The sequence below is a fragment of the Amblyomma americanum genome, chromosome 1, assembly GCF_052857255.1.
Source record: "Amblyomma americanum isolate KBUSLIRL-KWMA chromosome 1, ASM5285725v1, whole genome shotgun sequence".
Taxonomy (NCBI): Eukaryota; Metazoa; Arthropoda; class Arachnida; order Ixodida; family Ixodidae; genus Amblyomma; species Amblyomma americanum.
In genome coordinates, this window is record NC_135497.1 from 42,937,520 (window position 1) to 42,948,941 (window position 11,422).

General features: G+C 47.1%; 1 protein-coding gene across 1 annotated transcript; it reads right to left on the bottom strand.

Annotated features, from left to right (window-relative positions):
* Positions 1-269: 269 nt before the first annotated feature.
* Positions 270-11,114, bottom strand: LOC144132378 (tubulin beta-4 chain-like). The gene is made up of 7 exons (XM_077664738.1): positions 10,793-11,114; positions 9,936-10,044; positions 8,393-8,503; positions 2,940-3,184; positions 2,591-2,790; positions 650-1,086; positions 270-499 (listed from the first exon to the last, which is right to left on the bottom strand). Exons 1-7 carry the CDS (start codon positions 10,847-10,849, stop codon positions 327-329), a joined length of 1,332 nt encoding a protein of 443 aa, XP_077520864.1. The 5' UTR covers positions 10,850-11,114; the 3' UTR covers positions 270-326.
* Positions 11,115-11,422: the final 308 nt, after the last annotated feature.

The following is an 11,422-nucleotide window of genomic DNA, read 5'->3' on the forward strand; positions in this document are numbered from 1 at the left end:
CAGGAAGTATCCGAGACCAATAATAGCTCATCAAAACTTGTTTTCCTTAAGATCACCTTGCGTTCGCTCTAAAAGTGGTTCGATGAGAAGCTTTTAACAGATTTTAGAGTTTCGTCAAAATGTCGAAAACGCCAGTCACACGGCTATTTACAGATGTGCGCACATTGCAATACAGTAAGGTTTAGCTGCTTTGCAAGACCATCCTTGTGACGCAGTCCGGGCCTACGACATACTAAAGTGCACAAGCACCTGGCTCAAAAAGAAGGATCCATGACAAACAAACACTTTATTGTAAAGCGAAAGAAAAAAGCGCTGCACACAAAAAACTAGGCCTCTGCCTGGGTCTCCTCGAATTCCCCCTCGTCCTCAGGTGTGGACTCCTGGTACTGTTGGTATTCTGACACCAGGTCGTTCAAGTTGGACTCTGCCTCGATGAACTCATACTCGTCCATGCCCTCTCCAGTATACCAATGCAGAAAGGCCTTGCGGCGGAACATAGCTGCAAAAAAAATAATATATCAAGCAGGCCGGGTCACACTCCTAGAACTGTCCCCGAAAATGCGCTGTCCCAGAAACTCGACAGCAATGGGTACCTACAATGAAAGCATGTGCTTTTAAGAAGCACTTTCAAATCAAACACGATGGTCACCTGTAAACTGCTCGGAGATCCGCCTGAAAATCTCTTGAATGGCTGTGCTGTTCCCAATGAAAGTAGCAGACATCTTCAGACCTCGAGGCGGTATGTCACAGACAGCTGTCTTTACGCTGTTCGGGATCCATTCAACGAAGTGACTCGACTGCTTGTTCTGGATGTTGAGCATCTGGTCATCGACTTCCCGCATGCTCATTTGGCCTCTGAAGACTGCAGCAACTGTCAGGTAACGACCGTGGCGGGGGTCGCAAGCAGCCATCATGTTTTTGGCATCGAACATCTGTTGCGTCAGCTCCGGCACAGTCAGAGCCCGGTACTCCTGGCAGCCGCGGGACGTGTGTGGAGCGAATCCAGTCAGGAAGAAGTGGAAGCGAGGGAAGGGCACCATGTTAACGGCCAGCTTGCGAAGATCAGCATTCAGCTGCCCAGGAAATCTGTGAGGAATGGGACGGTGCTGATTAGAAGCCCGCTTAATTCACAAGGGGAGAGAGAATTTAGAGGTATGTTGGGCGCTCTTGTTTGGGAACAGTCAGAACAAGATTGTGGTAAGATTGTGGAGCAGCTACAACGGTCAGTGGAGGCATCTTGTAGAATGTCGCGATTGTTGCGCGCTGTTCATTCAAAGCTTTTGAATATCGGGTCATCAAATTTGAAATTCAGTTCTCTTCACGCCAGTGCAGACAACGAAGCCCAATGAAAGAACGAACTCATGAAAATTTCAGAAGTGACATAGTTTACACTTTGCCAGTCTGTTCTAGAGAACATTAAAACTGCATGCCTGTTATTTGCCTCAGCCAAATTACAACGGCGGAGAAACAAACCAGCTTCAGTAAGATAACATGATTTCTTCGGTTGCTGGTTTCGATTCATTGGCAAAATCACAAAAAATAAAAATGGATTCTTCACGTGGTCACTGCTTCGTATCCAGCTTCAAAGGTTATACAAATTACTACATTAGGAGAACATCGATGGGTATTAACTTCACCGGTCTGCCGGTTGTCGTGGCACTTTAGAATTATGTGATCGTTCTCCAGGCCCTAAACCACCATCTCCCAACAATGGCAACCAGTATTTATTCCATACTGACTGCTCAGCAGGCTAATGTTGTACTCTGCTCCCAACGTCCTCAGAAAGTGCCACTATTTATGGAAGAAAAACTTCCATACCAAAACGTGGGAATTTGTATTCCCTTTTCCCAAAGAGAAAACGGGGATAACTGATTTCAATATACGTGATGCTTTATATGGAGGTCCTGTACGCTAGGATTAAGGAGCTGAACGAGATAAATGTGCGCTTTATAAAGGAGAAAAAGTTCAAAAAGTATTCTCCACTGACACACACCTAAATTATTTCCAAGAGATTTGAGATGTTTGCTTTTGAACAGAGTAGTTTTTCATCATTTACAGCGCGAGGCCTTAATTTACCTTTTCGCCTCATGGGTTTTTTGAGGTACAGTGGTTAAACACGGCCATTTTATTCCCAATGTGTGCAATCGCATGCCGTAGATTAGGCGCCGCTCCATTATTCCCGACGACAGCCGCCTTCTCGTTATTGCTGCCGCTGCCGAATTCACTTTCCTTGAAGTGCTTTTCAAAGCTTCCTTGAGCAGCTGCTTGGCTGGCTATAGCAGGTGCGGTGTTTGTTAGTTTTTATGCGGACGGTGAGGGTGCTTTTATTTGCTTTCTTGCTCGTCATTGTATTTTCTGAAAATATTGCCACCACATGCACTTCATACATGGAGATTAGCTGTAATGTATTACTCTAAATATTTTGTAAAAGACCTTGGCGACCGCAGTCTTTGCAGTGCTTGTTCCATATTGAACCGATCACTGCCGTCGGAACTAGCAATTCGGCGGATGGTGTCGACCTCTTTGGGCTCTTTATGAACATGCATGAGGCGCTTAAGTGACCCCTTGAACGAAGCTGAGAAATACTTACCTCAGGCATGTGGTCACACCCGACATCGTTGCAGAAACCAAGTGGTTAAGGTCTCCGTAGGTGGGAGTCGTGAGCTTCAGCGTCCGGAAGCAAATGTCGTAGAGTGCTTCGTTGTCGATGCAGTAGGTCTCGTCGGTGTTCTCCACAAGCTGATGCATTGACAAAGTAGCATTGTAGGGCTCGACGACAGTGTCCGAAACCTAGAGGTAGCCGCAGGAAGAGAATGAGAACTTTGTGCATACCGACTAATCAAAATTCAAGGAAGGCGCCTTATAAAGCAAGGCCGAAATGTCATGTTTGCTTTGTTTCAAAGATGCTGAAATTGGGTCCTGCAGATAATGTCACACACCTTTGGAGAGGGCACTACACTGTAGGTGTTCATGATGCGATCGGGGTACTCTTCACGGATCTTCGAGATGAGCAGTGTGCCCATGCCAGATCCAGTACCACCGCCCAGGGAGTGGGTCAGCTGGAATCCCTGCATGCAGTCGAAGGATTCCGCCTCCTTGCGCACAACGTCGAGCACCGAGTCCACCAGTTCAGCACCCTCGGTGTAGTGGCCCTTGGCCCAGTTGTTGCCAGCACCACTCTGACCTGAAGGGGCAGGTTGTGAAAGGCGTATACTTGCACAAACTGTATTCTGAAGAAAATCAGTACTGGAATATGCAATAAAGGAAAGCCACTATCCAAACACACTTCACACAGCAGCCAGAAAGGCAACAAAAATTGACTTAAGTGGCCTGATGGCCATAGCCAATAGGGGGATAAACACCGCATTTCATAGGTAAAGTTAAGTTTGGATAATATTAGGATGCTGTTACGTGTGAATTAATTTAATTAGTTTTCAGGCATGTAAAGACTATAACAAGTGATGGCTATGTTTCACTCGGCCTTCAGAACTCAATCTCGGCACTAAGTCACTCTGGTAAAAGAGCTATGTGGCAGACAAGACGAGGACAGAGGGAGGCTCTCTGCAGTACCCATCTTTTATCGCTGTCCTAATTTTTTTTGCACTCTGCCAGATTTCTCCCGCTGAGGACTACATCCAGTCATTAATATGTCACATACCCGTTTTGCTGGAGTGATGTGGGGCGTTGTGTTCTGCGGTGTAGCAACTGCGGATAGAATCTTAATTTGGAAAAAGCACATATATTGCCACTCTCGTACTTACGCCCGTTTCGCTGCACATTAAAGTCGTGTTGAACCTTCAAGCTTACGCGTGAGTTTTGGGGACCCTTCTAACGGAACTTATAAAAATGACTTCATATTCAACTCAAAGGCATAGAAGCAGAAGTAGAAGAAAGAGGAGAAGAAACAGAAGCGAATAGTTGTAAAAAAGAATCACCTTGTCGTACAAAGGAACCACCTAGTCGTACAAAGAAAGTACTTAGTGGTACAAACGAAGCACCTAAACGCACCAGCAGCCACCACCGCTAATGCTTTCGCATTTCTTCAATGCAGCAGACTGCAGTCGTCTCAGAGTTTTTGAGAAAGTTGTATGCATGTTAATTCTTCCTTGGGTGTTCAGCTAATGCCAAGGAATTACAGCTTTCAACCGTATTTGTTTTAGCAGCTGCCATAAAATGGTCCAAGAAATGTTCGTTTCCGGCCGTCTGGCTGATGACGGTAGGAATTGGGTTCATCGATGGTGGTATGAGCATCCGAACTGTGGTGACGTACTAGTGGATGTCATGCGCGCGTCAAATGCGGGAAGGGACGTTCTATAGACGTATCCGGGAACTTATATCCTAATTTTGGGATCCGAAGGACGTCTGAATGTCCGGCGTGGACGTACGTAGGACGTTCATTCGGCCGCCTTTATTTTGCATGGGATGGTCCCAGGGATGTCTGTAGTTCGTATTCGGGATAAAACTATAGGCCTCCATCGGAAGTCCTAACGTTTGGTAGCAGACGCCCTTCGTTCATTCTTTGGACACCGGTGGTCCATTGGGTGGGTTGTGGAGCGCTGTGTGCGATTCCAGGGCCGGAATAAGAAAAATGGGGCCCTGGGCTAATGCGCATGCAGGCCCCCTTTCCCTATACCGACAACACCCTGTAGCCTGCTGCGCTACTGGAAAATATGCCATTTCATTTTAATTCCACCAAATTAAAAAGAACGAAGTGCGATCAACGGGATTATTATTGTTGTTATTATTATGAGGAAAACAACAAAACTTGATGAAACGCGTGCGGTTGTAAACACCAACATATATGTTCACTTTGTGATTAATATCTGCATTCTCGTTTCAGCAAAGGCTAGGCTTTAAGGAAAAGTTTAGTGCACTCAAAACGAACAAGAACGTAGAAAAGACAACGCAGCTCAGATGTCGATCCTTCTGAAGCTAGGCTTCGTTTGCATCACTAAGTTTAATCCCGTGAGGAGACACATGGTTGTATCCAAAACATTCTTTATTAAAATTCAAGCATCAGACTGCAGTAATCGTTACACACGTTACTCTGAAAATATGCAACAAATATACACAATACTTAAGGCAATACAACACCATAAGAATGCACTAGAATACAGGTGAAAATTACCAACTGCAATTACAATACATTATTTGAAAATATTTTGTTAAAGCTAGTACACCAAATAAACGTGGCACTATCAAAAACAACAATAGTACAGTTCTCTATAAGCACGCTAAATATCACAAGAAGAACAAACAATGAATATTTGCATATATTGAATTATACTGCTCAGCGTTTCATTGGCCACGTGGAGGCTGGGAGGCGACACAACGAACTTATTGGAATTATTCATGTAGAAAGAAAGCCATGCACTGGGCGGAAAAAACTATACTTATGCTGCTTGGTGGAGGTAGCGAGTAGAGAGATAAGCAACGCTCAACACAGTTGAAGTTAACAGCTTGCGGAAGTTTCCGATAATGCGACGGATGAAAGAATTTGAAAATATATGTTCACGTCTGCAAACAATTCAACAAGTCATGGCTCGCATTGTACTCGGCTACAGAACACAATCTCTCCAGCGAGTCACTACGTAAAACGAGTGACAAATGACATGAACACAGGGGAGGGAGAGCCGCCTGCTGTGCTCATATCCTGTGTTATATCTGTCTTTAATATTTTTGTTTTATGCCGGATTGTCCCCGCAGACGGCCGCCTCCCTTCCTTGTGTAATGCGCCACCTATGCGTTTTGCTGAGTGATGTGGTGTTGTGTCAAAGGCGGATGGAATCTTTTGTAGCGAGAGCTACGCTAGACTATAGCCAGCGGCCCATTTCGGGTAAGCGTGTCTAGTCACTACTGCGCATGAACCACTAGTTGCACCGAGCCATAGGTGTTCCGCCGCTGCGTCGCGCCACACCTTTCTTAAAAATTCATTTTCAAGTTTTCTTTTTTCTTGTTTCCATCCCGCCTTTATCCATTCGATCTAGCGTCCACCGAGAGATATGGACAGTTGCTTCTCCATTTCCTTTCCTCAAAACCGAGCAAAACAAGTGAGCCGCCGGCGCTCATTTGGTGCATTGGTGTTGAAAACCTAGAGGCCGTTCATTTTTACGAAAGGAAAGGCGCACAAATGGCTCCCTGGGTCAGTGGACACCTCACTTTCGCTTTCATGTAAAGTGGCGTTGGCATGCAACTGCAAAAAATTAATGTGGATTAGCTCAGTTAATCTAGGGTATACAAAGCGAAAGGTGTCGGCGTTCACTGTGTTCTTGGCGTTGACAAAGTTCTAGACGACGATGGAGTTGAACAAAGGAAGGGCGCATAACTGGCTGCCTGGATATGGATATGCGGACGCCTCATTCAATTATTATTATGCATGTGGCAGTGGTGGGAGAGAGATGTGGCCTGAATGCAATAGCGCTGACAGCGTTGTGGCTGACATGCGGCACTGCAGCAATAGCTAAGCCGCTGCGTTCGTTTGCTGATCAATATCTCGCGATCAACCATTAACTGCGTGCCACCTCCCAGGGTGGCAGGGAGGGCGCGCTGCCTATCCAATGTGGGGAACGCATTCAAAGCATTCTTTTGCAGTTCGACACCAGCGCCACATGCATGAAAGCGAGATTTAGGTCTCCACTGACCCATGGAGCCGGTTGTGCGCCGCGGTGGCTCAGTGGTTAGGGCGCTCGGCTACTGATCCGGAGTTCCCGGGTTCGAACTTGACCGCGGCGGCTGCGTTTTTATGGTGGAAAAACGCTAAGGTGCCCGCGTCTTGTGCGATGTCAGTGCACGTTAAAGATCCCCAAGTGGTCGAAATTATTCCGGAGCCAACCACTACGGCACCTCTTTCTTCTTTCACTCCCTCGTTTATCCCTTCCCTTACAACTCGGTTCAGGTGCCCAACGATATACGGGACAGATACTGCGCAATTTCCTTTCCCCCAAAACTAATTATTACATTTAATATTACGCCTTTCCTTTCGTGAAAATGAACGGCCTTTTCAAAGTTCTCAACGCCAATGAACTATGAACGCCGTCGGCTGACTAGATTTTTTTGGTTTTTGAGGAAAGGAAATGACACAGTAACAGTCTCACATATCTCGGTGGACACCCGAACCGCGCCGTAAAGGAAGCGATAAAGGAGGGAGGGAAAGAAAAAAGAGAAAACTGAAAATTGAAAGTTGGATTTTGAGGAAAGGCATGGCGCTGCGCAGCGCCGGAACACCTGTGGCTCGGTGCTACTAGTGGCGCATGCTCAGTAGTGACTAGGGAGCGAGAAAGAGAGAAATATGCGCGGTGAACCGCGCGTTGTGACGTTATGTGCTTCCTCTGAGCATCGCCACGGCGAAATAGCAAGTTTGCGGCCAGTAAAGCCTTCACTTTAAAACCCCACTTGATTGCCTTCCGCACTTTGGATATGCAGCGCGTCCACCCTGCCTCTGTGGCAGGTTGCAGTTGATGATCGCGAGAGGTTGATCACCCAATGAACGCTGCGGCCTATTACTGCAGTGCCGCGTGTCCACCACGAAGTTATCAGTGCTAATGTATTCAGAGACCCGCCGCGGTGACTCAGTGGTTAGGGCGCTCAGCTACTGCTCCGGAGTTCGCGGGTTCGAACCCGACCGTGGCGGCTGAGTTTTTACTGAGGCAAAACGCTAAGGCGCCAATGGGCTGTGCGATGTCAGTGCACGCTAAAGATCCCTAGGTGGTCGAAAATATTCCGGAGCCCTCCACTACGGCATCTCTTTCTTCCTTTCTTCTTCACTCCCACCCTTATCCCTTCCCTTACAGCGCGGTTCAGGTGTTCAACGATATATGAGACAGATACTGCGCCATTTCCTTTACCCAAAAACCAATTATTATTAATGCATGCAGCCCACATGTCTTCACCATCGTCACGTAACTCGAAGGGCGAGTGAAGCGTCCACTGACCCGGGGAGCCAGTTTACGCACTTCCTTAAGCGTCTAGAACGGTGTCCACGTCAATGAACACATTGAACGCCGACAGCTTTTGCCTTGTATTTCCTCGATTAACGGAGCTAATTCCGATTCAATTTAATTTCGAAATGGCCCATGTGTTGCCTCTCTCGTAATATGCTCTTTTCACGGCGCACTACATTCTTGATGAACCACCAAGCTTGCGTCTCAATCTTGGCGGCCTAGGTTTCGCAAGGAACTGATGAGAATGCTCATATTTCAAACTCGAAGTACTTGATTGCGTGGCTGTATTAAACTGACTGCCACTCGGACTGGATTATACTGAGCGAGGATTCGCTGTGCGTACAGAGATGTGGGTACAAATTTAGCCAGTTCTGCGCTTTAAAGATTAGTCTGCACTGTGCGCTCTTGTGGGTGCGTTTATGTAGTAGATTTTAAGCCGAGAAGCCCCTTACCGAACACAAAGTTATCCGGCCGGAAGAGTTGTCCAAACTGTCCCGAGCGGACGGCGTCCATGGTTCCCGGCTCCAAGTCAACCAGGATGGCCCGAGGCACGTATTTACCTTCTGAAACAAAAAATAAATATCACTTAGCGGCAACAAAGATACCGTGCAGTTATTACAAGTACCTGCGTCACAACAAAGCCAGTTAAAGAAAGGAAATGGAGCGCACCAACTGTAGGTGTCATAGCAAATAAAAGCGGCACTACTAGGCCCTTCCGCCACCTCCCGGCCTTAAAACAGATGATCCAGTTATATTTAATAATAAAATATTTAAATATCTTTCAGCAGAAAAACAGAAGGTGAAATGTTGATAGATAAATTGAGATGGATCAAAATGATGTCACTACATTAACGTCCTGTTGCGACTCCTGTTTCGATTCTGTTCCGTATTACTAAACAAACGGTGTCCTATATGGGATTAACATTCCGAATTCTGTACATGGGCTGTCATCAACGCAGTAGTGCCGGCCTCTGGATAAATTTGCACCACCTCGGGTTACTTTACGCGCAATAAGATCGCAGAACACACGGCTCTTTATGGTCTCGCCTCCATAGAAATGCGTCCGCCGAATCATGGATGTCATGATCGAGTCCCTTCCAAATGAAGCACAGCGGCGGTATTAGCAAACATAGAGTTAAAAACTCCTTACAAACTCACTGCAGCAAGAGGAAACGTAGTAGAGGGGAGACGTACTATGTCCTCGTCAAACCTGACGAGGGAATTCAAAACCAGCGTTCGAACCCCACCGCGGCGGCTGCGTTTTTATGGAGGAAAAACGCTAAGGCGCCCGTGTGCTGTGCGATGTCAGTGCACGTTAAAGATCCCCAGGTGGCCGAAATTTTTCCGGAGCCCTCCACTACGGCACCTCTCTCTTCCTTTCTTCTTTCACTCCCACCTTTATCCGTTCCCTTGCGGCGCGGTTCAAGTGTCCGCTGATATATGAGACCGACACTGCGCCATTTCCTTCCCCCAAAACCAATTATGATTATTATTATTATTATTATTATTCCAAACTCATTCGCGTTGTGAACATTCATTGCCTATGAGAAAAAAGGCTTTGGTCAAGAACCTTCAATCTAATCCCTGCGGGACTTGTGGCAATGCAACCTCAAAAGCTGCAATGGCCTAGCATAACATGCCGCAAGCAGAAGAGGTCACTAGGCGTTGCACTTTGACCTGACTAGATTTGCGCGATCGGTTGTAGAATTTAAAGCTTGAAGAGCAAAGGCCTGCCGTTGAAGAAGCTCCATTGACAGGCCAGATATCAGCTTAACAGCACAAACAGCGCTATTAAGGCAGGAGCGAGAATAAGGGACAACCATACACACAGCGTTCGGTTTTGTCTTTCGCTTGCTGTTTCTGTTGAAGTCATGTGCCAAACGGCCCGGAAAATTTCCCTAATGCTTAGCAGTGCGAAACAGCCGCAAGGCAAGATAAACTCGACGGGGAAGCTTCAAAGTGAAATTATCAACCGAAATACAGCCAGACGCGTACCGGAGGCCTCATTGTAGTAGACATTGATGCGCTCCAACTGGAGGTCCGAATCACCATGGTACGCCCCGCTCGGATCGATGCCATGCTCATCGGAAATCACCTCCCAAAACTGCAGACGGGAAAAGATTTCAGTAATTAGAGTGGCGTCACATCGCGCAGTGGCGGCAGTCAAATCATATTTAGATGCTGTAATTCACAGCGAAAGCAACATATAACTGCTACAGTTCCACTTGTCAACTGGTTTTTGTAGTCAACTCGTCAACTGTCATCGATTCTCACCCGCCATGTGTCTTGCTGATGGCGGAAAACCGGAAGGGCCTAAGATCGCTTGAGGCTTTTGGATTGCATCATACGCGAAAACTAGGTCGCGCGAAAAAAAATTCCGTCAAAGAATCTTCGCCGATCGCTTTGCGGCAGTCATTTGCCATAAAACTGTTCCATGTCACCTCACCGCCAAGACCGATTGTCTCGAATTTTTTACAACCGGGAATAAAGTCTGAGCTATATGCCATAACACAACAATATCTCAACGCTCTCAAAGCGCGAGCAGTAATTAAAAGGTCAGAGCGAAAGGAGTGGTCAAGAACAAGAGCCTTCGATGAGCATTAGCTAGGGCTCAACATTGTCCAACGCAAAAAGGCCACAACTTAGAACGAAAGCAGTACGTCTGCTAAAAGCCGCGACTGCTTTACAGGCAACTGCTTTCGCCCGTATCCTGAAACGAGATTCTAGTACGTGGCGTTTAGGACGCAACGTAATCACCAACGTAAAAAGCGCCGGGACCGGCACTGGGACCGAAAGGCAACCGCGATCCCCTGAGCCGTGAAATAACCCGCGAGGTGGTAGAGGTGGCTTACCTTCGCCCCAATCTGGTTGCCACACTGGCCTGTCTGAATGTGGACTATCTCGCGCATGTTCGATGCCACTCCGAGACTAAGCTGTCAAGATGCCGACTGCCTGCCCGGGTCAAGGGTCCACGTATTTGTAGCCTTGCGCCGCATCAACGCTCACTTCTTCCTCAACTCTGTTCCTATGTGCACGCGTGTCAACTCAATAGCGCATAAAGTAGTGCCGCAGCCTGTTCCTGCCATGGTAAATGCGTTTCAGAGCTTATATATAAGGCCTTCAGTTCACGTACAGGATGCCGTGTAAAGGATATGCGCCGTACAACGCGAACTATTTTTCGTTTCGCAAAGCTTCCGGCACAACGGGGTTCTCTCAACTGGCTCCAGGGGCGAACTCGGCCTCTTCTACTTTCTTTTCTCGGTGCTCGAAGTTGATTTCGCTCGAAAGAACTAATGTGCATTCTGCAGCATAATCTTTTCACTTTTCTAGCCTTTCGATTTGTGCGCGTGCCGTCGGTTCTAAAGTTTGAATGTTACCGACCGATTGGAAAACTTTACTTCATCATCATCAGCAGCAGCAGCAGCCTGACTGTAGCCCCAAGAGGTTAGGGACCTGAGTCCAGGGCCTCATTATCTGTTCCA

What these genes read in the sequence shown, in the direction of transcription:
- LOC144132378 (XM_077664738.1), bottom strand. Translation starts at nt 10,849, where the DNA reads ATGCGCGAGATAGTCCACATTCAGACAGGCCAGTGTGGCAACCAGATT. An exon ending in GCAACCAGATTGGGGCGAAG is followed by an intron (nt 10,045 to 10,792) that starts GTAAGCCACCTC and finishes TCCCGTCTGCAG; the next exon opens with TTTTGGGAGGTGATTTCCGA. An exon ending in GGTGTGACCACATGCCTGAG is followed by an intron (nt 1,087 to 2,590) that starts GTAAGTATTTCT and finishes CATTCCTCACAG; the next exon opens with ATTTCCTGGGCAGCTGAATG.